The 27,681-nt window shown below is 39.3% G+C and overlaps 1 protein-coding gene across 7 annotated transcripts in view; it reads left to right on the top strand.

Moving 5' to 3' along the window:
* The window catches only part of RBM27 (RNA binding motif protein 27), a 30,385-nt gene extending 6,133 nt beyond the window's left edge, over window positions 1–24,252 (top strand). For 3 of the 7 annotated variants that reach the window (XM_053376670.1, XM_053376669.1, XM_053376673.1), the window contains exons 4-21: window positions 2,371–2,462; window positions 3,133–3,344; window positions 4,018–4,278; window positions 4,500–4,730; window positions 9,020–9,175; window positions 10,291–10,440; window positions 11,735–11,882; window positions 12,962–13,112; window positions 14,364–14,627; window positions 14,743–14,883; window positions 16,446–16,568; window positions 17,410–17,484; window positions 17,659–17,823; window positions 19,625–19,729; window positions 19,832–20,023; window positions 21,482–21,568; window positions 22,291–22,401; window positions 23,276–24,252. In XM_053376670.1, coding sequence (XP_053232645.1) covers window positions 2,371–2,462; window positions 3,133–3,344; window positions 4,018–4,278; window positions 4,500–4,730; window positions 9,020–9,175; window positions 10,291–10,440; window positions 11,735–11,882; window positions 12,962–13,112; window positions 14,364–14,627; window positions 14,743–14,883; window positions 16,446–16,568; window positions 17,410–17,484; window positions 17,659–17,823; window positions 19,625–19,729; window positions 19,832–20,023; window positions 21,482–21,568; window positions 22,291–22,401; window positions 23,276–23,362 — 2,751 coding nt within the window. In that variant the 3' untranslated portion in view covers window positions 23,363–24,252. The remainder of the gene's footprint in view (window positions 1–2,370; window positions 2,463–3,132; window positions 3,345–4,017; window positions 4,279–4,499; window positions 4,731–9,019; window positions 9,176–10,290; window positions 10,441–11,734; window positions 11,883–12,961; window positions 13,113–14,363; window positions 14,628–14,742; window positions 14,884–16,445; window positions 16,569–17,409; window positions 17,485–17,658; window positions 17,824–19,624; window positions 19,730–19,831; window positions 20,024–21,481; window positions 21,569–22,290; window positions 22,402–23,275) is intronic. The other 4 variants (XM_053376672.1, XM_053376671.1, XM_053376675.1 and 1 more) reach the window with 3 other exon arrangements.
* The last annotated feature ends 3,429 nt before the right edge of the window (window positions 24,253–27,681 follow it).

Below are 27,681 nucleotides of genomic sequence, written 5' to 3'. Positions count from 1 at the left end.
GAGGGAAGTCTTGTCGTCTGGCAGCCCAGGACCTCCATACACCCCACCCAGGCTTGTGCCCCAGGGAGGTCACTTCGGTGCTGCAAATGCAGCAAAGTTGCAATTGTAACTGTTGTACCAATCTAAACTGGTAGAAGGTTCTCCATGCTACATTTGTCCTTCTGATGATGAAGCTGAATCAGTGAGCACACTCAGTGTCTAACTCCTATTAAGGGAGTGCAACCAGGTTTTAAAGTTGATTCTGAAGCCAGATAACCAGACCTCTGCAATCTTCTGCTTTTTGAGAAAGTTTACTTGAAAAGAGAGGTGCTCTACAAGAGTCCACAACTTCAAGTACCCCCGCATTCTGTTACCTATCCTGAATCCTGTCAAGTCTGACTTCATACATTGCTTGCTAAAATCCTACAACCTTGGCTGTTCTAAGATTGTACAGTTCATAGTACTAGGGGTGTCTTGTTTAAGAGTAAGTAGTGGAGGAATAAACCAGTTAAAGTGTAATGTGTTCATAGCTCAGACGGGCTGATCTGATGTAAGTGGTGGACATATTACAGCAAAGTATTTGGCTATACTTAGATAAGGTCAAATGAGACATGATATCCTCACACCACACAGTCCCGCTCCTCCCCCATCTCATATGCCTGTATTTCATGTAATGTTAAAGGTGATTTTTATTTCTAATTCTAAATTCTCTTAGATATCAAAAGATTAACTAGAGAATGCTTAAATCATGTTTAGACTCCCCCCCTTTCTATAGACAGTTCAGTATATTCTGCCACACTTTTGTTGCCTTTCTTCCACAAACTTTTTTAGAAAGTATGAATTGCATTATGTAATGAAAGCTAATGGCTTTGAGATTACAGAGTTAGACTGTTGCACACTTTATGCAGAGCTCCTCTCAGTGACGGTTTAGAGATTTCAGCTCTTCTGCTTATGAAAACTAATAACCCTGAAATAGCTCCAATAACTCTTGGATGAGACTGATTTTTCATTTCAGTTGGCATTCAGGCCTGCCTTTGTTGCTGAGACTGCCTTGGTTGGCCTGTGTCAGGAAAGGGACAGGGAGGATGTGTCCATATTAATTTTTCTTGACCTCTCTGCGCTTTTTGATACCATTGACCATAATATTCTTACAGAGAGGCTGTCAGAGTTGAGAATAGGCTTTGTTCCTACTTGGTGTGTTCTCTCCAGAAGGTAGTGCTTAGAGGGTATTGTTTAGCTGCATGAAGCTTCCAAAGCACAGAGTTCGATTTTATCTCCCGTTCTTTTTAACAACTGCATGGAACTAGATGAGGGCCAACAAATTGAAGCTCAATCCAAATAAGACTTAAGACGTTGGTAATGTGCAGGTCCTCTGTCTGCATGAGTAGAATGCCTTCCGCCAGCTAGCTCAGCTGTGTTCCTATCCAGCTAGACATGAGCGTGGTTTCAGTTGTCTGTACTCTGGTAACCTACAGTTAATTACAGTTAGTTCAGAACATGGCAGCTAGATTGTTAACCAGAACAAGGAAGCATGAACATAGAACACACACCAATTCTGGCCCGACTGCTCTGGTTGCCAGTTTGTTTCAGGCCCCAATTTGAAATTCTAGTTTTGACATTTTAAAGCCTTGAAGTGTCTTCATGGTCTTCTCCCCATAGACCCGATGAAAGTAATAAAACAGCATATTTGTTGTGACCCCCTGCCCCGCCTCGCTTGTGAAAGTCCAAGTAGGAATCCAGCCTTGTTGAACACAAGGGATATTGCAACAAATTATGAGTGCTTCCACAGTTATACTGTAAAGGCAATCTTTTTAAACCTAAAATATAGCAGTTTTAAAATTAAAATGAAATTCCTTAAAGGTAACAATTATAAAAAATATTATGATGGACATTTGTTTGTTTGTTTGTTTGTTTGTTTGTTTGTTTGTTGAATGTTTATACCACCCTTCATCCTAGATTTACAGGGCAGTTTATAATAACATAAAAATGAATACCATAGTAACAAACCAAGGCAGGCCACCTACCCCATTTAAAAGACCATGTATTGTTTAATTAGTCAAACGCCTGAGAGAAGAGGAGTGTTTTTGCCTAGCACCTACAGATAGGTGCCAGGCAAGCCTCCCTGGGGGGAGGGGGGAGCCACCACAGAACAGAAGAGCCTCAGATGATGATTGCAGGGTCCAGGTTAGTTCATATGGGAAGAGATGGTTGTTTTGTAGTTGTCCTCTTCAATACATTTCACACTAGAAGCAAATTTAAAATGTGTATACAGTGACTTGTCTCGAGCCTTGCTCTCTTATTGCTTTAATGGGTTTTTATATTCTTTGGGGTCTTCCCCGCGCCCCTGGGAGCGAGCTTCGTGTGAGGTGATGATTTGCTGTTTGTCTTTAGCCATTTCAGGAGACTTTTGAAGATGAGCGAGAGGGCAAAAAGAAGAAATATACTAGCCCACAGAAAAATCGTTCAGATTCTAATGAGCAAAGGTTAGTACCTGAAGTATTCTTCTTTAACACTTGTTAGCATTTGTTAGCCTCCAAATCAATTAAACTTCTCTGTTTCAGACATCGTAATAAGTTTTGTGATAAATTTAGTAATGTATGTCTCCCCTCCTTTTGTATTATGATCGGGAAGTTTTACAGATTCTCACATAATCCATTAAGATGTCACCTTGAGGGCCAGACAATCACATTTAGCCTAACTTACCTCACAGGGTTGTTGTGAGGATAAAATGGGTGGAGGAGAACTAGGTACCCCACCTTGAGCTTGCTGCAGGAAAGAAGGGATATAAATGAAATAAGTAAATATACACACAATTTTAGAGAACTGTATTGAATCCTCTGTGCCCATGGATGCAAATAATTGTTTTATGCAGGAGGGGGGCAGTCCCCAACTATATTAATATGATTTTTTTAATTTTTATGCAGTACTAGCATCCTTTAGTAAGACAAACAATTTGGCGTTTATTTGCTTTAGGGCTATTACACCTAACATTTTTTGTAGTTTTTTCCAATGTTGATGTTACTTGGATATAATTACGTTGTTTAGTTCTTCATACAAACTTCCCTCTGTCAAAACTGTTGTTCTGTTTTGATGCCATAAGCATTTTCAGCTTTTCTAAATCCACCTGTTTGCATGTGTTGTTTTTCTTAATAGAACTAGAGAGAGAAAAAGAGATGATGGCAAATGGAGAGATTATGATAGATACTACGAACGGAACGATTTGTATAGAGACAAATACGATTGGCGAAGGGGAAGAAGTAAGAGTCGCAGTAAAAGTAGAGGACTTAGCCGAAGTCGTAGCCGCAGCAGAGGTAGAAGCAAAGACCAGGAGGCAAATAAAGAAAGGGATGCAAACAGAAATGTTGGTGAGTCGTTTAAGGATAATAGACAAGTAACGTCTAATCTTGAGTTTCATGGGAGTTAATGAAATGTCATACTTCTTAATGAACATTTTATCTTGAATTTCTGGCAAATTCAACAAACAGAATTGTCTTTGAAAAGAAGTGATTGCTGACTTGTTATAAAGCTGGCTAAAAGCTGTGATCTGAGAGCAACCTAATCTAGGGATATATTTTTTTAATTTGTTCTCAGGTGTATTCTGGTAGAGCAGTACCTTCTGTTATACTTTCCCTGTTGGTAAAAGCTGCTGCTTTATATTGCTAGGTTTCTTTTGGCAAGGAAGAAGTGTTAGATTTTCTTAACTTTTAATGGATCCCTGCCCCTAAATAACTGAGGTCTTGTGTTGCTATAGCCTTTCAAGACAAAAGAAAGTAATTGAAATTCCTTGAAAAATACAGTTTACTTTTTATTTCTAAAGGAAATCAGTTTAGTTAGTGCATATGTTGCAGGACAAATATTCACATTGTCTTGCAAGAACGAGCCTAAATACACTGTTAAGACATTAACCAGGTTGTGCTTATACTTTTTTTTCCTCGCATTTGTTATGGTGTTAAATTTTCTGTATGCTGTCAGAGAATCTCTAAGCACGAAGGACAAACATAGAAACTTACCTAATCTATTACAATTTTTTTTTCCCAGATCACAGAGATCGAGCCAAATTCAAATGTGAAAGGAGTGATATGGAGAGCTCATATAACCCAGTGGCTTTGTCTTCCGTTAACTCTACTGAACAGTATTCCTCTGGAGCACAGTGTATTCCCAGTGCTGTTACTGTGATTGCACCTGCTCACCATCCTGAAAACACAACAGAAAGCTGGTCGAATTACTACAACAATCATTCTGCTCCTAATTCGTTTGGCAGAAACGCTCCACCAAAAAGACGCTGTCGAGATTACGACGGTAAGTGTTACTCCTGGTTGTTCTACTTAGATTTTGCAATTAAGAATGTTGTTTTGAGCTATTTTGTTGTTGTTGCCAGCCACACAGTATAAGTGAGACTTTGGCTTAAAATCTATATGTAATCTATTTTCATTCATTCATATGTAATCTATATAATCAATCAGATAAAGGTAAGCTACCATTAATGATGGTTTATATTGTGATTTATTTTTATTTTACAGAGAGAGGATTTTGTGTACTTGGTGACCTCTGTCAATATGATCACGGAAATGACCCATTGGTAGTGGATGAAGTATCCTTGCCAAGCATGATTCCATTTCCTCCTCCACCCCCAGGACTTCCTCCTCCTGGAATGCTTATGCCTCCTGCGCAAGGCCCAACTCACAACATGAGAATGCCAGGGCCACATGTACATCCTCGGCCGCCGCCACCTGTTAGAATTCCTATACCAAGTAAGATTTCCTCCTTAAAATAGCACTTTAAAATACTACAGTCGGCACAGTAGCTGAGAACATTTCATAAATGGTGCTTTATTTCTCTAACATAGCATTACAGGAATCTGGGGTTTGAAGGACCCTCCAGAGCACATTTAAGGGTGGGTGAGGGAGCTGCAGGGGGAATAACTGAAAACTGCTTTCCTCCTGCCCAGACCCTCTAGTAGATCCAGTGCTTGGACTCCTAACTAGGTTTTTGCCAAAGGCTTTAATGTGAAGGTCAGTTTGATAAATATAAGTCAGGTTATGAAGCTTTCAGGTTAACGAATGCAGCAGTGGTCTAGGTATATGGCTAAACAGAAACTAAGATTTTGTCTCAACACTTGACACACCCTAAATGGGTTGAGCCATGGGGCTGGGCAAACAAGATGGCTCTCCTCTGAATAGGCTGGGCCTGCTGTTTGCACCCATGCAGCCATCTCCACATCCTTGTGATGGAGGCAGAGTCAACAGGGTTAGCTCACTGTCTCATTTTTCCCCAGGCAGCACCCCAGGAGGGTTCATCACTGACAGTGGGCAGGGCAGGATCACATCAGTCTGCTGTGGTGCTCGGGGTGTCCAAGGCACTCTGCTGCCTGTCCACACAGCCACTGTCCTGGAACTGGACGGACATCTAAGCTGCTAAACCTCTTCCAGTTCCTCTAATGCCATGACCTTGTCCCATGCCTCCTTCCCTTTTGACCAATTCCACCAGGATGTCTCCATGGGGCTTGTGTCACCCCCATTCTGCTTAGTGATACCATTGGATAAAGCATAGGTATATAACTGATCTTAAGGCTGCAGCATAATGGTGCAGGATTGCAGCTTAAATGTATAATGTATCTTGGACCTTAAGACATGCAAACAGTTGTTGATTAGTTTACTGGTGGAGACAGTAATGTTGAGAATGTGTAAGGTTTTTTCCTGCCAGGGCAAATAGAAGCATGTGCTGGTGTTGGCAGTTGGCGGATAGATCAGGAGCCAGATCACACATTTGTATCATGCTGGAGCTCTTTCTCCCAGGCAGTAAGGGCAAGTTTGTCTCTTTTTAAGAATAGCTGGTATATGCCAAGGTGTGCATTTTCTGTCACGTTAATCGAAGTCCTCTGCGTTGCATAGCCACTTATAGAGTAGTGCTAAGGAGGTGAAGAGTTAAGGGTCATGCTCCAGGTGTCAGACAGACTGGGCACCTAAGTAACAGTAGTGTCAAAGCATTTCCCTATTTACTTCATTGTATAAAGGCAATTATTTTTGGACTTGCCTGAACTAGCAGCCCTCTTCAGGAGTTGGGCCTTTTTTCAAACCTTTGGATAATGAAAAAGCTTTTCCTTTTTTCTCTCTCTAAAACATCAGAGATGGTAGAAAGAACTGGCTAGATTAAATTTAGTTTCAGACCAAAAATAGAGAACATTCCACTGCGTGCATGTGTTTTTAAGGGGAAGTCCACTAATGCTGTGTTTTAGTTATTTAAAAAAAAATCATTCACAGTAGTCACTTATTACTAATCCTGAGATAAATTGGGTCAGGGGAGTAAATTAAGGTCTTTGAATTATTTACTGGTTTGGAGATTTGAGCAAAGTACAAGCTCATCATAAGAGGTCAGCTAGATAAACAAAGTATCATACTTGAAAAATATCTCTCTCTCTGTGTGTGTGTGTAGGATTATAATTTAGGGCATTCACTAGAACAGATGAATAATTAAAAAATTAGAAGAATTTAGATTCCATTTCCAACAGTAGCCAGCCAGATGCTCCTGAAAATCCACAAATAGCAAACCCAATCAAGCATTTGGGAACCTATTTCTTAATGTGTTGCTTCTATGGTCATAGTGCTGCTGTTCCTACCTTAGATAAGTGAAGCAGTAGTTGGGCCTGACACACACATACACCATACACACACCCCATACACACACTTGAAGACCAAAGATGTAGATAATGCTGAGCTAGAAAGGCCATTGGTTTGAGACAGTGTAAGACAGCTTCCCATATTCCTTTATATTCAGAGGCCTTATGAAACATAGAAGGTCCTCTTTAGCTGTTGTGGAAAAAATTGTGAGAGAGAAATTTGGTTAGAATTTGAAGTGGACTTGATTTGGCTCTTCCTTGACACTGGGAAGAATGGGCTCGTTTTCTGTGTGCACCCTCACTGAAGCTGTGACCAGCTTGGGTGTTTGTTCAGCAGCTGCGGATCCTCTGCAGACAAAAGTGCGAGAGCTGTTGGAGGCAGGAAAATAAGATTGTTCAGAGATTGTTTATAATGCAAAACAAAATCAGTTTTGGATTATTTCAAAGACCGTTTATTTCAATGGACCATTGTAAGAAAAGAACCAGTTTAAACAAGCAGCAGATGTGTATATGACTTGTTCAAAGCCTGTCCTTGCACAGCAAAGGATGAGCCCCTTATTTTGGATCAGTCAGCAAGGATAATGTGTTTTCTTTCTTCAGTCCTACCCTTTTTGCAACATTTCTATTGAGGTTGATGAAATAATAATCAAAAATTCTAAATTGTTGTAATCGGACAGGTGGAAAATATTTAGTAGATGCGGTTTGCTGTCAGGAAGGTCAGAATGACCACACCGTTGTTGTTGTTGTTGCTGTTTGTGTTGTTGTTCTGGTTGTTACTATTGTTATTGTTGTGCCACTGACTCATCCTGTTTCTAGGTCACACAGAAAGTTCATTACAATAGAAAAATAATTTCTCCAGTTTATTGAAAAGTAGCTTTAACCAGGGCTTGGTGCCATTCACTATAAATGAATGAATCAATTTATTATGGTCACAGACCAGAAATATGGACATATACAGCAATAGAGATCATGTAAATATGCATAGGCTAAAATTAAACACTCTAAGTTAGAGCACAGTAAATAATACAGATATAAAACAATTAAAATATGTAGGTTAAGACTATGATACCACGTTGCTTAACTGTATGTAATCAAGCCTATACTTCTATGTGGCCTCAATTCTCCACTACCTGGCCATATTGTAGCCTTGTGGTTGGGCCCTCCTAACACCAGCAACTCTGCATGCTGAGTAAAGGTGGCCAGGAGACAGAGAGCTTACTGGGGCGGAGGTCCTTTTCCAAAGGAGTCTTTTAGGAAAATTGGAGACATAAAAGGATAATAATAATAATAATATCTGGAAAGAGAAGGAAGCAGTCATATGAGAAAAAGGTGAATGGAGAAAGCTCAAGGAATGAAAGAAGAATGGAGAGGCGTAAGTTTTAAATTAAGTGTGGAAGGAGAAAAGAAGAAGAAAATGCAGGAGATGAATAAAAATATTTTGAGAGGTGTTGAGGGCAGGAATAAAAATATAAAGTTTAGTCTGTTTCACCTAGAGCTTCTGAATCAACAAATTCTGCCTACAATGGGAAGACTAAGTCTCACAGTAATCTCCAAGGCCGATGTGTGTACCTGGCTTGAAGAAATAGAATTGTAACACTCCATGCCACAAGGAAATCACAGTGGCAAAGAGTTTAGCAATTTCCAAATAGGATTAAGTATTAATAAAAAAAATGCTATTGTTAATTGCAGCTAATCATGTCCAACTCTACCTCCATCTGCTACCATTTTGTGACTAGTGGGCCTCAGCAATTGTCAGTCCTCTCCAGCCCTAGTAGTAGAAAATTGGAGAACCCCAGTGTCCTAAGCCTATGGTGGCAAACCTTCTTAAGCCTCAGCTGCATTTCTTTATTGCCAGCCCATCTGGGGACGTCATACCAGCAGGAGGTGGTACCAAAACAAAGCTGGGTTGGGCCAGAACCAACGGCGGATGGAACCATCCTATACTCACATGAATTCACACAGATGTTTTGAGAGAGAGAGTCTTGTTCATAGGAGACAGAGAGAGGGTGAGGTCATTTAAGAGAAATTAATTTAGCCCAGCTGAGGCTGGTGAAGCTGAAATCATGAAAGTTGTTGGTAGGGTTATATTAGTATATTATGAACAAATAGATTGTGGCAAAACTCTTTTGGAACACACTTTGCAGGCAAAAAGTCAGAGGGCTTTGAGGCTAAGAATGAGGAGCTTATGCTGGAGATGGGAGCAGACAGAAAGCCAGTTATAGGGATGTAAGGAGGCCCACCACATGGTCAGAGCAGCTGAATGAATGAATGAAGTTGGCAGCAAAGTGCTGGCCAAAGGTAAGGGAACCAAGGTCAGACAATATAAAATCAGGACACAAATTAGAATTTAGCTTTGAGCTCCTCAAAAGAAGAGCCGTATTTTGTAATGTGGTAAAGCATGAAAAAACATAATTAGCTTTTTAGAATGTTTATGTTTCATTCCAGGGCCACCTTTATCACAGGCAAGTTTGATTAACAGCCGTGACCAGCCAGGAACAACTACAGTGCCCAGCCTTGCACCAGTGGGAGCTAGACTACCTCCTCCACTACCCCAAAACCTACTATATTCAGTATCAGAACGTAAGGAAATAAAGATTTCCACTTCTCTTGTGTTCTACCAGTACTTGTGATGTTGTTTAAACTGCACATCTGAAATAGTGGGGTCTCATTTCTTTAATAAGCATCATTTTTTTAAAAAAAGACAATTTTTATTGGTTTTTATCCAACAGTACATCAAATGGTGGTGGTTCTATCCATTGACTTTAGACATAAGCTTACACATTAAATGTTCAAACATATAACTTAATGTAACTTCTCCCCTGAGAAGATTGAGCAGTAGATTTTGGTTAAATAAAGAGGTCCACTTTTCTTGGAAGGTATCTTTTTTTGTTATGCCTTTAATTGCCCTTCTGTGTCTGGTGAGGTGCCCAGACATTGCTGTATCCCAGATATTATTTTCCCATGTGTTCATGGGTATTTCAGCCTGTTTTTTTCCCTTTTCTTAATCATGCTGCAGTCACTAAGAAGCCTATTAGTTCTCTCTGGTGCAGGGTGGAGCCCTTCTATTTTCCAAAGATAGCAGGGCTAAGGCTGGATTTGGAGAATAAGGTTGGCTTGTAATTGCTGATATAATGAAGAATACTCTGTTCCAGAAGTTTTCAATATAGGGGCATTCTCACCAAACATGAATAAATGAACTAAGTTTTCCACAATCCTTCCAACATAAAGGGGAAAGGGGTGGGATTAATTTTTGCCAGCCTGACTGGTGTCTAATTAGTGTCTTGTTATACTGTGTTGTAAGTCCCTTTGGGTCACCTTTGTGAGTAAAGCAACAAAACAGTAATAATAATATTTTAAAATTGTGTTATGACATGCATGTTGCAGGGTTCCTGCCATATTTACATAGCTCAAATTTAACACATGTTTATATATAAATATATTGTACATGTGAATTATGTGCAATTTTTTTTATTTCATAAAAATTGCACACTGCTTGAATGTAAAAAAAAATCTCAATTTTGTTTACACAAGACAAAACCGTAAAATCAAGAAAGTTTTACAACACTACTTTAAAACAAACAAATGTTAAAAATATTAAAATGTGAAAAAGCACTTCTGCTTGAGCAAATGCATAATATTGCTCACGTAAGATTTTTTAAAATGAATCAGAAATCTATATTTTTCTTTCACAAAAGATACGTATGAACCAGATGGCTACAATCCAGAGGCTCCTAGTATTACCAGTACTGGTAGATCTCAGTATCGACAGTTCTTTTCAAGGACACCAATGCAGCGTCCAAATCTTATTGGCCTAACATCTGGTGAGATGGATACAAATCCAAGAGGTGAGATGTTGTTTCCTGAAACCCAAACCCTCAAAGTCTGAATATTTAGCATACTTAGCAAGGGAGCATTACAGACTTTGGCATTCATAGCAAATGAACCCAGTGCTGATGACAGTGCTGTCTTTTTCTGTGCAGTGATTTCTTTCCCTCATGCCTTGTACATTAAAGAAAGGGAAAGAAAATACAAATGAATGCACAATTTGAAGAGTGTCAAGCAAACAATGATCACTAGTATCTTTACAACTAGTGCTGTTCAGTGTGTTGTAGTCTGGAATCAGATCCAGATTCTCCTGCATGAGTTTTTTCATATTTTCACTAAAATGCAGTTTGTGCCTAATAGTAGATATATCTTCCCTGAGATCCCTTCATAAGAAAGTGCTACAATTGTATGTAAAATAAGCCCAAGAAACCCAAATCTCCAGCAGTGGTCCGTATTCATGGACACCTGATCTGCTTATGTTAATATCCAATGTACACTTTTCATATGCATACTTAGAGGAAGGTTGGTAGCTTAGTGGTAGAGCACCTGCTCTGTATCCCCAGTTCACTCTCTGGCACTGGACCTTGCTGCCAATCAGTATAGACAATACTGAGCCAGGTGGACAAATGGTCTGGTTTTGATGTAAGGCATCTTCCTGTGTTCCTGATTTTTGAATTGTACCCAACTTAATGTGCAGGTGATACTTGGTCTGAGCATCTTTAAGGGGTAAAGGGGACCCCTGACCATTAGGTCCAGTCATGACTGACTCTGGGGTTGTGGCGCTCATCTCGCTTTATTGGCCGAGGGAGCCAGCGTACAGCTTCCAGGTCATGTGGCCAGCATGACTAAGTTGCTTCTGGTGAACCAGAGCAGCGCACGGAAACGCCGTTTACCTTGCCACCGGAGCGGTACCTATTTATCTACTTGCACTTTGACGTGCTTTTGAACTGCTAGGTTAGCAGGAGCAGAGACCAAGCAACGGGAGCTCACCCTGCCGTGGAGATTCGAACCGCCGAACTTCTGATTGGCAAGTCCTAGGCTCTGTGGTTTAACCCACAGCACCACCCGCGTCCATGAGCATCTTTAATTTTGTCCAATTTATTTATGGCATTTTTTGTTCTCAGAAACCCTGAACTAGCAGCATCCTATATATTTCAGCACTGTATATATTTCTTAGGAAAGTCTATGCATGGTAGACAGTATAGCTATGAGCCCTTTGGGAAAATGTTTTGTACATGTTTGCACTTCACCATTTTATAAATACAATTTGCTCCCACTTCATTGCAAGCATACAATCCTTTGCTTTCTTTCCAGGTGCTAACATTATCATCCAGACTGAACCTCCAATTGGCATTGCAAGCAACAGCAGTAATGTATCTAGAGTGGTGCTTGAGCCAGACAACAGGAAGCGGGTTTCAAACACTGTAGAAGGGCCATCTCCAAAGAAACCCTGGATTGGAAAGTAAGAATTTTCTGTGTCTATAGAGAACAGGCAGAATGAAAATGAGCCCCATTCAGTTCATTTGAAAATTATTTGGTTTGACTTATGAGAATCTTTTATGAGAAATGGTGAATAATTCCTCTTGTGTGTTGCAAAGAATACATTGCAAAGATAATGTTGCAAAGAATAGATTGTGTTTGTTAGTCACTTGTTCATGGTGGTTGAAACTGATAGGTGTTGAAGGGCACCATGCTGAGGAAGGCTTCCAGTGATAAGCTCTTTGACTTCCATGTCCAGATATTGACAACGTAGTTGGGTCATTTTCATTTCATTCCCCAGAGTCAGGACAGGCTGCTGTAAATTTAAAATCTTGCTTATTTTATTCCCAAAACAGCATTGTGAGGCAGGTTAGAGGAACATCTGCTTCACCTTTGTCATCTTTGTTAACAGCTTGTTCATCATGTCAGTACAGTGAATGCCACAGCATTTGAAGTCCAAATGCTTGTCGGCAAATCCATGTAACAGTGAGCCTGTATCCTCGTGTGATTAGAAGTCCTCCTTGGTGGTTAGACACAACTCTGTAGATGTAATGGTTTCCTTAAAACATGTGAATTTAGTCTGACAATAAAATGTAGTGTGCCTAAAAGATAGTGATTTGACCAGAACTATCTAATGAGTATGTGTTGGTCAAGGAATTAAGCATATTTCTTTGCATCCCAATGTAACCCTCTGTCATTGTGTGAAATGACTGGAACTTAATATGGATATTAGTTGAAATACTTTAATGAAAAAGGAAGTAAAGTTTCATATAACAGGGTCAATGTATAGCATTCATAGTCAAGACAATAGCTATCTGTGACTGTTAGACCTGATGTTAGAGAACTACTTGAAGCAGGGAACACAGTGGTAGATTACTTGGCTTCTGAGCTTCCTGGGGTATCTGACAGGTCTTTTTTAGAGACAGTGCTTGGCTTAGTGGGTATTGGTTTAGCACAGCAAGGTAGCCATTATGGTTATAGACAATAAAAGGGAATGGATGTATTTACATTTAAATGTGATTTTGTTATTGTTAAGAGTCAATCCATCTTTTTTCTCTTCAGACAAACTAATAACCAGAATAAGCCAGGATTCCCGAAGAAGAACCAGTATACAAACACCAAATTGGAAGTTCGTAAAATACCACCAGAGCTAAACAATATTACTCAACTTAATGAACATTTCAGCAAATTTGGAACTATTGTCAACATTCAGGTAAAACCAATAATATGCCATTTGTGGTTTGTAAAGAGGGACTGGAAGTTTCTGGGACCAGTCTATATATTCCACTTTGTTCTATACTGCATTATTCTCTGGTAGAGTAAATAAGTCTAACTTAGAGTCTTGCTTGAAGAACCACTTGGCGATGATACAGTCATGGGAAAAAGAAAGCGCACCCTCTTTGAATTCTGTGGTTTTACATATGAAGACCTAATAACTGTCATCTATTTCTTAGCAGGTCTTAAAATTAGGTAAATACAACCTCAGATGAACAACAACACATGACATATTACACTGTGTCATGATTTATTTAACAGAAATAAAGCCAAAATGGAAAAGTCATGTGTGAAAAACTAAGTACACCTTACAATTCAATAGCTTGTAGAACCATATTTAATAATAATAATAATAATAATAATAATAATAATAATAATAATAATATTTATACCCCACCCATTCTGGGCAGCTTGTAAAACATCAGACATTAAAAATTTCCTGATACAGGGCTGTCTTCAGATGCCTTCTAAAAGTCAGATAGTTATTTAGTATTTCCTTGACATCTGATGGGAGGGTGTTCCTACCCAGAAGGCCTTCTGCCTGGTTCCCTGTAACCTCACTTCTCAGTGAAGTGAAGGAACCGCCAGAAGGCCCTCGGAGCTAGACCTCAGTGTCCGGGCTGAACAATGGGGTAGAGACACTCCTTCAGGTATACTGGACCGAAACCGTTCAGGGCTTTACATGTCAGCACCAACACTTTGAATTGTGCTCAGAAACATACTGAGAGCCAATGTAGGCCCTTCAGGACTGGTGTTATATGGTCTTGGTGGTGACTTCCAGTCACCAGTCTAGCTGCCGCATTCTGGATTAGTTGTTGTTTCCAAATCACCTTCAAAGGTAGTCCCACGTAGAGCGCATTGTGGTAGTCCAAGCGAGAGATAACTAGAGCATGCACCACTCTGGCGAGACAGTCTGTGGCAGATAGGGTCTCAGCCTGTGTACCAGATGGAGCTGGTAGACAGCTGCCCTGGACACAGAATTGACCTGCGCCTCCATGGACAGCTGTGAGTCCAAAATGGTTTGATTGGCAACATCCATAGAAGGGACTCAGATACATACTATATATACACAGTTCACTATCCATCTCTTTTTGGATTAGGGAGTAAAACCTTTTAAACTGAAGCATTATACCGTGGGTGCTTTTTAGAATGTAGTATTGTTATGTAATGTTGCCTCATGTTTTCTTAGGTTGCCTTCAAGAGTGATCCTGAAGCTGCTCTAATTCAGTACTTAACAAACGATGAAGCGAGAAAAGCTATTTCTAGCACAGAGGCAGTGTTGAACAATCGGTTTATACGAGTGCTATGGCACCGAGAAAACAATGAGCAGCAGCCATTGCCACTATCCCAGCAGCAGCAGCAGGCGCCACCACCTCTTCATCACCCGCTTCACCTGCAGCAACAAATGCTGCCACAGCCTCCAGCTGTAACAATGCACAGCAGTATGGCAAAGGTATAGTGCCATTGTTTAACCTGATCACTTTTCTTTTTCCTTAGCTCTTTAGAGAACTGTGGGTCTGTTTTCAAAATTAAAAAGCTCATTTTTCAATGTTATATGCACAATGCAGGTAACAAAGCCACTGACATCAGGTGCTTACGTCATCAATAAGGCCCCAGTTAAACATCGTCTTGGAGCACCTGGTGGAAATCAGCCAGACGCTCAACATTTATTGCTTAACCAGTCTAGTGCTTCTTCAGAAGATGCTCAGGTAAAGGAGAGTGTGTATTATGAATCATAAATTCATACATCTTTTCTTTAACATGGTTAGGATGTTAAGGTTTGCCTGGTTCTGTCAAGGGTGTTCACCTTGCTGTATTGAACTTAATCATGATTCAGCATCCAACAGGAAAATGAATAAACTGTGTCCTTTGCAACCCAATGCACCACCACTGTATGCCCACCACCCTACTATCAGTGGATATGGCTAGGCCAGATGATGTGCCTTAGTGAAATCTGCCTCGCAGGTTTCAAGCTCACCAACCCTCTCTCCCAGAACTAAGAATCACGGGGTGGTATTTAACTAAATAATGTAATTGCATGAGCACAGCAATTTTTGTTTGCTCAACAGAACTCACACGCCCCCCCCCCGGTTTGTGCTTCTTGCGTCATCACCAAATCTGTTAAAGAGGGTTGGGGGGAAATCCAGAGCAGATAGGGGTCATGTTTGAAACAATCATAACTGTCTTCCTCCAGCTACTTCTTTAGATAAATCTCCAGCTATTGAGCAGGGTTCTCTGTCTAGTCCAAGATTTTATGCTGTGTCCAACAGAGCCCAAATTGTACCATTACCTGCTAGGGCCAACACATTAAGAAGTCTTACTACAGCTTTCAGAGAAGCCCTCAAATCCACTAGTCCACTCTTTCTGCAGAGTCACTAGTGATATTTGGGGGGGGGGTAATACCATGCCATCCCCCACCTAAAAAAAGGACTAGAAACTTCTCACCCTTAAAAGGTCTGCTGTGTCAAGGCAAGTGCTTTGTGGGCTGCATAGTGGTCGCAGGTTGATCAAGAAAATCAGATTCACAGAGATAATCTGGCTCAGTGCTAACTCAAGAAACAGCCCCAATTTTTTCGCCCGCATTAAAAGATTTCAGCTTTCATGCCTTAAAGACATGATGGGTTTGGGGGGCCTTCCAGGTGACAACAGAGTTAGAAAAAAAGGCAGGAGAGAAGAGTGAAAGCTCAGTTCAGTAGTTGTAGACTGATCTGTAACATCTGAAGAAACAGAATAGTGAAGGCATAATCATATCGGCAAAATTGAGAAAATTCTCTACTATTGCCAGTAAAATTTTAAAGTACATTTTCTTTAAACTATAGTAAGTATTTTATAAAATGAAACTCTAATTCTTGTTAACTCTACCTATTTAATATGTAATCAATACAGTAAAGGAGCAGATACTTCAATTAAGAGAGTTGGGGGAAATTCCCATTCAAAAGATCCTACATATCCCCTTTCTCTTTAGAGTGATGTTGTGTGTAGTCTTCCCCTTCATAATGATAGGGTTAGTTTTGAAATTTATATCTGCCAGGTTAGTTCCAGATCTTTGAAAGCCTAAGGACAAAATTGTCCTACTATCCTTCAGTCTGTTTGTTATTGGTAAGAGTCTTTACTTCAACCTCACACAATCCTTAAAATATCACAGAGAGATAGCTTATAGTTTGGTTTCATCTATGAACAGATGGTTTCTAAGCAGCATAAGTAAGTTGCTTGCACAAAGCTTCCATCTTGCCACAGCACATGTCATCATAAAATATATTGCTGCTTTCAGATGTTTACCACTTCAATTGGCCATTCAAAGATGGTTTACAGTTCCTCCAATCTGAAGACATCTATAAAGCCTGGTACAGGAAATAAATCTCATGATGTCCAAGAAGTTTTTAAAAAGAAACAGGTAACTGTTTGCATATTATTTCAATATATTTCATAGCCATGAGTTTTTAAAATGGGGTTCATTGTGTGACATGTTAGTCCTATCCCTAGTTTGGATTGGAATTCAGGAGATGGGAAATTCCTTTTCCCTGATAGGTTTTGCCTTGACAATTCAGACCTGAGTGTGACGAGCCTTGGCTTTTGAAATGTAATTCAATATTTTTGTGTTAAAGGGATACTCATTTTTGAGCTAATAGCCAAACTTTTGGTTGGCAAGGGGTGGGGGGTCTTCAGCGAACCTTGAATTGTTACATGTTGGTTGGTTTGTCCGAATTCTACAGCAGCTATCCATCATTTGTGCATGCACAGCAAGACTTTCATTGCTTTTTTATCTTCTCCAATCCCACATGAGATTACACATTTTACAAGCACAAAACAGGCTTTCAGCCTTCCGCAAGTCAAAAGCATCATGTAATTCAGCATAGAATAGCTGCAGTTGGGGTGCTGTGTGAGAGAATAGAAACTCTAGGCATAGTGATAGGACTAATAATCTGAATATGTAACATAATCTGAATTTTGACCAAAGACATTTATTTGATATTGCTTATTGCAACAGCTTTCCAGAAGCCATGAATGCAGTCAGGACCTGTCCATTCTGCTAACTTACCAACAGCACAACTTGCATCTGTAACTGAAGATAACTATGTTCTCTTCTAAACTCTAATGCTGCAGTTGGTGGAATCATGTTTACATTTAAATTGTTCACGATACTGCCTAAAATTGTGGTTTAAATCCGTTTTTTTCTAGCCGTTGTTATTAGGATGTGCCATATAGCTCACTAAAAGCATTTTATTCTTGATTAGGAGGCAATGAAGCTGCAACAAGACATGAGGAAGAAAAAGCAAGAAATGTTAGAGAAACAAATAGAATGTCAGAAGGTATGCTTGGCTTTTTTCCATTTAACTTCGCCATTAACTTTGGTTGTGTCTAATTTTAATTTTTAGTAGCAGAGTATCCCCTAGTAAGCATTTTAAGGGTGCATACTTTTCTATCTAGTGTGGAGGATGAAGTATTTTCAATCTTGCATCACCTCTTTATTTTAACTTTCATAGATGTTAATATCAAAATTGGAAAAGAATAAGGCCACAAAACCAGAGGAAAGAGCAGATATAATGAAGACACTGAAAGAGCTAACAGGAAAAATCTCTCAGTTGAAAGATGAGTTAAAAACGTCATCTGCCAGTTCTACAGCATCAAAACAGAAGTCAAAAACAGAGGTAGGTCCTCTTCACACTCAGCTGTTTTCATTTCAGAAGCTACTACAGTGGTACCTCAGGTTAAGAACTTAATTCGTTCTGGAGGCCTGTTCTTAACCTGAAACAGTTCTTAACCTGAAGCACCACTTTAGCTAATGGGGCCTCCAGCTGCCGCCGCGCCACCAGAGCACAATTTCTGTTCTCATCCTGAAGCAAAGTTCTTAACCCGAGGTAATATTTCTGGGTTAGCGGAGTCTGTAACCTGGAGTGTATGTAACCTGAAGCGTATGTAACCTGAAGTATATGTATCCCAAGGTACTAATTTGTGCCTCCGGGAAACTTATTGCCCTATATTAAAGCCAGCATGAGGGTCTTTGTTAAGCGTTGAACATACAACCTTTTCATGCATTATCCTCATAAAGGGACATCCAGGTGTTGAAGGGGCAACTGGCTGCATCTGTGCCTTGACAGGTTTCTGGTCATGCTCCCTTATGTGTTGAGAAGACCTCCACCAGCAAACCATCATGAACCATGCGTGTCCTGCCTACAGCCCCTTCAAAATGTGGAACCCCTTCCATGCAATATATCACTTCTATCTTTTCTATATTTTGTGCTTGGATATTCATTATAAGAGAACTACGCAGATATGTGAAATTATACCACTTCTATTAATCCTCACAGGGTTTCAGTCACCTCCTTCTGTCTGGTTTCTCATCCCTGACTCCTATTAAAGCTGTAAGATGACCCCCAGAAACTTAGTGTATAATGAAATTGGCCTGCCTCTCGCGCACAGATGTTCTGCCTCTCGTGCACAGATACTCTACCCAACACTGTTCTCTTCCCCTCACTCAGAGAAGAGGATCCATAACTAATAAAAACAAAGAATGCCCACACTTCCCCTAAAGGGATGTTTACCTTAAATGTTGTCCCGTTGCCCACAGTGCTTTTATTTCTGAGCAAAGGCCAGCAAAAGCCTCCCCCACACACATACACACACAAAGGAAGTTCCCAGAGCTGGCTTAGTCGTTGCTGGTCAGGAAATTGGGATTTAATGACACGTCAGTGCTAATCAATGTATCTGCAATACGCTTTTGGGCAGCATCCCATGAAGTTTCTGCTCTGCGAAAGCATGCCGTGTTCATCGTTGAGATGAACAATGGAAGTACCTCATGACTAAGAATGTGCATTTTTGGTGCATTTAACTTGCACCTCCTTTCCATTTTCATAGCAAGTGGCAACTGTATTGATTAACTTGTTGAACTTATTAATTCTGAAGCTGTTAACATAAAAGGCCTGAGTCAGCCAGCCCATGGGAAAATGTTGATATTTATTCTTAAATATCAGGAGCAATGTAAACACAGTGAAATTGAAATTTTACAAATCTGTTCAGTTTTCTTTCTAAAACTTTACTTTTTATTCCGCTATCAACTTCTCAAACCGGTTTCTGCAGCCATAAGTGTTCGGGATCTGCAGATTTTCTAATGAGAGCCTGCAGTTTGCCCAATCACCTCTAGGGGTCACATGCTACTCACAGCTGGTGTCAATGCTGGATAATAAGAGTTTTATAACTGTCAAAGCCTACCTTAAAATATTTTATTTATCACATTTTATATCCCTCGCTTGTAGTTCCAAAAAGATGCCCAAGGGAGCTTGCAAGTATTTGTTTTTACCCAGAAGGCTCTAAGCCCTTAAATAGTGGGTGGGAAGAATTAAAACCCAAGAGGTAGCATCTTAACACACCTTGGTATGGAGATAAACGGAATAAAATGCAAACAAACTTGCTTTTTGCTCTCCCCACCCCATCCCCAATTCCCTTTTAAAGGCACAGAAGGAACTTTTGGATGCAGAGCTAGACTTTCATAAAAGGCTGTCTTCCGGGGAAGATACAACAGAATTAAGGAAAAAGCTCACCCAGTTACAGGTGGAGGTAAGTTTTCAAAATTATATACTATCTTAATTGTGCTGTATATTATACATGAAACCTGTTACAGTGTTCATGGAAGATAAAGTCTATTCCTTTTGTCTGTAGGCTGCCCGTTTAGGTATCTTGCCCGCTGGTCGTGGAAAATCGATGCCTTCTCAAAGCAGAGGACGAGGACGAGGTCGGGGAGGGAGAGGGAGAGGTACAGTGAATCATATGGTGGTAGACCACCGTCCCAAAGCAATAACCATTGGTGGCTTTGTGGAAGAGGAGAAAGATGAGTTGCTGCAGCACTTTGCGGTAAGTCAGCAATTTGTAACTAAAATTAGATTAAATTGTTCTGGTACTGTATTCTAGAATAGTATAAAGCTATGATTGCCCTAAAACATGGGTAGGCAAACTAAGGCCCGGGGGCCGGATCTGGCCCAGTCGCCTTCTAAATCTGGCCTGTGGACGGTCTGGGAATCAGCGTGTTGTTACATGAGTAGAATGTGTCCTTTTATTTAAAATGCATCTCTGGGTTATTTATGGGGCCTGCCTGGTGTTCTTACATGAGTAGAATGTGTCCTTTTATTTAAAATGCATCTCTGGGTTATTTATGGGGCCTGCCTGGTGTTCTTACATGAGTAGAATGTGTGCTTTTATTTAAAATGCATCTCTGAGTTATTTGTGGGGCATAGGAATTTGTTCATTTCCCCCCAAAAAATATAGTCCGGCCCCCCACAAGGTCTGAGGGACAGTGGACCGGCCCCCTGCTGAAAAAGGTTGCTGATCCCTGCCCTAAAACTTAGCTTCCTTCATTTTGAGTATGGCATTAGTTGCTTTTGTGGGTAATCTTGTCTGCTTCATAGCTGAAATTAGAAATGGAATGGCATCACATATCCACCTGCATTTAGCTTACTTCTGAAGGAAATCAACCCTCTCAAGGAATATCTAGCTGTAACTTTCACTTCCACCTCCTCCACCTAAGATTTCTGATCTTTGGGAAGCTACTTACACAAACAAGTCACGACATGGTCCAAGGCATGTTTTTAATACCTTTTAGTGGAACTGTCATGGGTCTAAAACTGCTTTGGATGACCTTTATATATTAGTCAACCTTTGAGTCACTTGAGGTTAACTTATTTTTTACTCCTGAAGCAAACTAGTCCAGCCAGTTTTCATGTGAGAGCCCAATACCATTGAACTGCCACAATTTTAACCCTTTCTTTACATATAGACAGGTAAGCGTTTTTGAAGATCTACAGACAATAAGCAGAAACACTGGTCTCTGCTTCTTTTTCTTCTGTTTCACTCTGGGTATCCAATACACCATTGTCTTCTTGTCTGTAAACATAATGTAAGTGGAGCATAAGCCTTTTTGATGGCAAGAATATGGGCGATATCCAATTAGCACTGTTGGAGCAGCAGGAAGCATACATGCTTAGAAGAAGAGGGAGAGCAATTTCTGCCTCCCCTGGAAATTTGTTCTGTCACTAATAAAATACACACACACGCATACACAAATATACCTGAGCTCATATTCCCACTTTTTGTATTCTGCCTCTCCTCCCAAGTATGTGTGATCTTCACATATGAAGTAGACTGAGGCTAAGAGATTAAATGGTCCAAGGAGCAGGAATTTGAACCTGCAAACTCCATGATCCCACTCCATCACTATAACTACTATATTGCACTGGCTTTCAATAAGTTAGGGTTCATTAACATGCAGCCCTAGAAAAGCATGCATAGATCTTATTCATAGTATGTGTTTTACAGAAATTTGGAGATATTGAAGGCCTTCAAGAGGAGGATTCTCCTTTAAGTGTTGTTCTAACATTTAAATCCCGTTCTGAAGCTGAAAATGTAAGTAATTATAAGCTAACATTACTGTACTCCTCTAAGATACACTAAAATATCTGCTTGAATGGAAAATGGTTCATTAATATATTTTGGAGGGTGCTACTTTTATAAAGGCATTGAATATTTGATCACTGGTTTATAATTCAGCCAATGAATAAGCTTGTTTAAATTATGATTCAGATAAATGCTTGTAGTAGAGAGTATAAACTCTGATTATTAGGGCTGTGCAACCAATTTAGCCAAAACCTGAACAAAATCTGGTTAAGGCAACTCTAAATCAAGGCAAATCAATTCAGAGCTCAAAACAGGGAGACAGACAGAGCCCATTTCAGAGCTCAGACAGAAAATGTTGCAACACAACATTGTATGAGGCAGGAGGGGAGCTAGACTTCACTCATTGACCACTATAACTTTGAAGCCAGGGATTTTAAAAAAAGCTTTGTGTCTTAGTGTTGCAGTTAGTTACAACACTGGGAGCACTGCAATTTGGATTCAGGGTCCAAACCAGGTCAGAGCAGCTCCAGGTCACCAAATCTAACCCCACATTAAATCAGGAGTCCTTGCATAGGCATGATTATTACAGTGTATAGTGGAAAGACTTCTTGGAAGTGCACATGGTGATCCTTCTGCTATAACAGCAGATAGCTTCTGCTTCTTAGCACATAATTTGTATTATTGTCTTCTCTTCCCACCCCTCCCACCCCCCAAAAAAATTCCTACTCTAGGCGGCCAACCAAGGATTAAAGTTCAAAGACCGACGACTACAGATATCATGGCATAAACCCAAGGTACCCTCTGTGTCCACAGAAACGGAGGAGGAGGAACCCAAGGAAGAGGTACTGGAATTATGTTTAAGCGCAGCTTGTCTATCAAAGCCTCTCTCAAACACTATTTTTTGTTTGCTTCTTACTGTTTTGAGCTCATTATAGGAACTGTTCTGGAAGGGCATTTCTGAATGCTTAAGATATTTTAGGATATTTTAGGTTATTTGCATTCTCACCATTTTGTGACTAAATCCTCCTGTTCTTTAATTTGGTTCATAACTCCACAGCATGAATCAGATGGTGGACAGTTGGTTGTTTTTAATTCTTTAGTAGTTTATACACCACCTTTCTGGACCAAGTCCACCCAAGGTGCCAAGCAAAATACAAGCATAAAACCCAAGAATATATTATAATTATATTCGATTAATTTGATATTTATACCTTGCTTTTTCTGTTAAAATAATACTCAAAGCTGTATTACTTTATAGTTTATTATGATGCTATATAATCGAAAAATAGAGTATATTTAAGCAAATACAAAAGCCATTTCCAGAGCCACAAAAACAATTGCATGACCAATAAGACACATAAAGGCTATTTGAAAAGTGATGTGTTTTTTTAAGCTGAAGTGGCCAGCACATCCCTTGAGAAGGCATTTCATAAGGTAGGGGCCGCTGCTGAGAAAGCACTGTCCATTATGCTTTCTAATCACTTCAGAGCACTCAGATTCAGTTGTCACATTTCACCACCCAGCTCCATTTTTGCTATGTTTTCTCTGCATGTTTAACCCTGGCATGTAGCATATTTAGAGGAATATCCAAGGGAAAATTTTGCCCACATTCTTCAAGTCAAGTAGAATCACTGATACGGACCAAAAGGTTGCAACTGACTGTTGTGGTATTGTACATTAAAAAAAATAAGCATATTATATTTTGTCTTTATTCAGGAGACAGAAGCTTCAGATTTATTTTTGCCTGAAGATGATGATGACGAAGACGAAGATGAAGATGAATCTCGTTCCTGGAGAAGATGAAACTTGAAATGGAATCAATAGTTTTAGAATTGTTGAACTAAAACTTTTAAAAAAATATTTAAAGGAAGTCAATGAGCCAAAAATTGTTTTCGTTTTTTGTTTTTATTTTCATACACACAAGAAAGCAAGTGTGAGTTTGAGATATTAAACTTAACAAATAAGTAGCCACGATCAGCCAAAGGCTAAGTGTTGCAAAGGTGGTTGTGATCCTCTGAAGATGGAATGTATCAATCTTTCAAGCCCAACTTGTGTTTATTTTGTTTTTAAAATATGGACCTTTTTCAAGCTATCAATGGCTTTATAGGCTTTATTTAGTAATGTAGAGTGTGAGATGAGAGTTTTCTGTGAAGTTCATTTATACGTCAACATTTCCTGGAATTTGGTAATTCAAAAGTCCCTTAGTTAGGTGGCAGACAAGTTATCCAGTTTGAGTAAGTTTCACTCCTGTCTAGAATTGCTCCAAATCTTACTGTGGATTATACAATTCAGCTATCTAGCAGAATTACAGGGCAATGCTGCCAATTTCCACATTCAAACAAGTCCACATCAATGACAGCTGCTCTTGTCTAATATGGCAGTTCTTCTCAATCTAATATTCAGACATAGCCCAGCCTTACTACTTTTTGGGTGCAGCTTACCACTGCTCTGTGAATTCCACATTTACTTTCATGGAGCATCCATGGACCTCCTGCATGAATCCTATTAAAATGAACAGAGCAGTTAGTGCTTGATGAATAGCTGGTATAAGTAAATGCATCTAAGTGCTTTTAAAAGTGTCCAGCCATTTGAGTTCATTTTTTGTCCTTTGTAGCTAAATAAGCTGCTTCTTTTTTTTTAACCTTTTTAGGTCAAGCCTCCACAGTATTCAAAGCAACTTGTTCTTTTTTTAACACAGAAAGAAATCATTTTCTAAAAAAATGATTTTTTTTAGAAAAATCATTAAAATGATATGAGACCATCACTTCTAATAATATTGTGCTTAACTCTAAAGAGAGCAACTTTGGTAAAAGAAATGTTGAAAAGAGACTGATTAACTTAGATGCTTTTTATTTCCATGCTGTTTGGTTATGTTTTCCCTCCCTTCCCCCACACCACTTTTATTATAGCACCTAACAGTAGCTGGGGTAGATTGCGGTAGAAACCGTATTAAACTATTTTGGCTTTCCAGGGCAATAGATTTTCATACTCAACTCATGTGTCACTTGCTTCTGTTAAGCCTAAGCACATTGTCCTGTAGATTCCCCCCTCCCCCCACTCTTGGTGCCTCTGTACTATGCCAGTACACAGTAGGGCCATTTTATATAGGAAAGTATGTTACGCCACAGCGTTCTGAATGTTAGAGTCAAAGAAGCAGAGCAAACAGTACTGTTCTCAACTCCTGTGGTACTGGAACACTAATGCAAGCAAGTAAAAAAACAAACTATTATTTTTGAAGTTTTCTATTAAAACATATTACTGCAAATGGTACTTTACCCTCTCTTAAGTATCAGAAGTACTACATTAGATCTCAGCTAGCTACATAAAGTCAAGCGCTCTGTTCTTCCTATTCTTTTGGGTACTGTTGTGTGTGTTGTGGTCTGTAAAGTCCAAAGTAGTATCAGTTTAAATTCCAAGTCATACTTGGAGAGGAGTGTAATTTGTCAGCAGTTTTTTGCCCTTTACACAAAGACCTTTGTTTTCTAGATTATTGCTACATTCCGACTAATGTTTAATCTCAGTGAATTACGTTAGAAGAAGAAAGCACGAATATTGCACACCGTAACAGGCAAAGCCTTGCTCTTCCCCCCCATTGCCTGCAATGTCTTTGGAATGCCTGTGACTCAGTATGTGGCCATCACATATACTGACCCATTGCAGCAAAATGCTTGAATCTGAACAGTTTAATCAAATGATAGAGGGAACAAAGGATTTATATATGTGTATATATATATTGTACAGGGTTTTCTTAAAACTGTATAATTGTGTAAATATTTTGCTTTTTTTGTGTACTAAAACTACCAGCATCTAGATTTCCATAAGAATTCTTGTATTTTTGTATCCGGAAGATTACAGTGAGTGAATGAAGCTGTAAGAGAAATTTCAATAGCCTTTGGCACAGGTAGACCGGATAGGATTCCTTTTCATATGGTTTTAAAATAACATTTTGTTAGCACACTGTTCAGAACAGGATGGATGTCCTTGCTCAGAGTGTTGGCTTTTTTTTCATGGGGAGCGAGAAAGATTAGGGGCCATGGGGAAAATATTTATTTAATGGGGATTTTTTTTTCCCTTCTCTTTTCTTTTAAAATATTTGTTGACTTACATAAATCCTCTGGTGACATCTTAAATGTGATTTCTCAGGCCAGAAGCACAAAAATGAGTTGTGCCCCTGAACCCATGTATTGAAAGCATACTATTACGTTACTGAGAATGTAAGTGATGGGCAGCATAGTAGTAACTCACTTAATACAACGGAGAAAGGAAAACTAGTTCAAAGTGACCTTCATGTTGACATAGCTATGGATCTCCCTGTGTTGTGTATTAGAACTTAGTAGGATACCATTTGTGTTTCTAGGTAGGTAACTTCTGGTAACACTTCATTTTTTACTGCTGTGGAATTGTCACTTCTGCATTCATAAGCTATGATGGAGAGCATAATATAATACCTACTAAGTGACTTGAGAATGATAAATCAATCTGAAATAAAAGGCTACTACACAAGGAGTACCACTTCACTGACCACTTAGTGTGTAATCCCATTGCAATCCAGAAGAATGCCACAATGTAAATGGTCAGTGAATCACCCCCCTCAACCTTTACAGATATTAATGCTTCTACTATATAAGCTGTCAATTAAACTGTGGTATAAAAATTTTGGTTGATTTGTTTTAAATCCTTGAGCATAAAAAAGCCTAGCATCTGAAAACTGATTTGAAAAATATATGCCCACATACAGTGGAGATGCTTCAACAGTTTTTAACAAAATCATGTGAAAAGGAATGGTAAATTCCTCTCAATGTATAGTAAACTTGTATTATAGTTTTTACAAGATTGTGAACTTGTGTAATAGTATATTAGGAGATATTGTTGGATTTCTAACTGTTTATACATTTAAATTCATACATGTAATGTTTGTTTTATTGATTACACTCTGAATTTCTAAGATGCATGTTGACTTTTTTGCAATAAAGAAATAATATGGAATGGCATAAAACTACAAACGAAAAAGGCATAAAACAGATTGAATTGAAATTTGGAAAAATAGCCATTCCCAAAAAATTATAATCAGAAAAAGAGCTGTATTGCTTCATTTCTTCTGAGGTATACTCACGTGAGTGCTTGGTGCAGAGTGTGTGTTAATAAATACATATGTATACATATTCATACACACAGACATACGCAGCTGGAGAGAAGGTGCAGTTCTTTTGTGGTAAAATGTTGGGTATCTTTATTGAAGTAATACAGGTTGGTTAAGCCTGTGACAGATGTGAATGCTTACATCAGAATTTTGCTATTTCCTCTCAGGAAGGGCAGTTTGAGATAAACAGCAGCTTTGTGACAGAACCTTCAGGAAAATTCTTGGACAACTTAACTGCCCTGCCCCAACTATTCTGAACTGGAAAATTATTTTACCTCACCTTTCCAATGAATTTGTGTTGTTTGGGAGGCAGCTTACAAATAATAATAAATAATAATAATAATAATAATATATAAAATTAATACAACCGTAAAGCTCACTTTTTATTACATGGATAAAACGAATAGTGTGCTTTTTAATTATGTTTGCCTCCAACTTAACTGTAATAAAATGGGTAGTGGAGTTCTCTTGATGACGATGGTATAGAGGGAGGGATAGTAAGATATCAAGTATTAGGACAATAGTAACTGAAGGATATTGTTCACTATTCTGAAATTCACGTCACGGCAAAAGCAAGAAAACATCAGTAATTTATGAAAACAGATTTACCTGTACAGTGGTACCTCAGGTTAAGTATTTAATTCGTTCCGGAGGTCTGTACTTAACCTGAAACTGGTCTTAACCTGAAGCACCACTTTAGCTAATGGGGCCTCCTGCTGCTGCCGCGCCGCTGGAGCACGATTTCTGTTCTCATCCTGAAGCAAAGTTCTTAACCTGAAGCACTATTTCTGGGTTAGTGGAGTCTGTAACCTGAAGCGTATGTAACCTGAGGTACCACTGTATATCCTTGAACTCAAGGTAAGGTACATTTTCTAGACAATTCTGCATCTAGGCAACCTAGATCTGCTAGGTTGAGTAATATTTGCTTCCTCTGTTTTTAGGCCATACCTTTTAAGAGCTAAGACACGGAAGAACAGTAATT

This window comes from Podarcis raffonei, chromosome 2 (genome assembly GCF_027172205.1).
Source record: "Podarcis raffonei isolate rPodRaf1 chromosome 2, rPodRaf1.pri, whole genome shotgun sequence".
Classification (NCBI taxonomy): Eukaryota; Metazoa; Chordata; class Lepidosauria; order Squamata; family Lacertidae; genus Podarcis; species Podarcis raffonei.
Note: the sequence above shows the minus strand (reverse complement) of the source record. Positions and strands in the feature narration are given on the sequence as shown.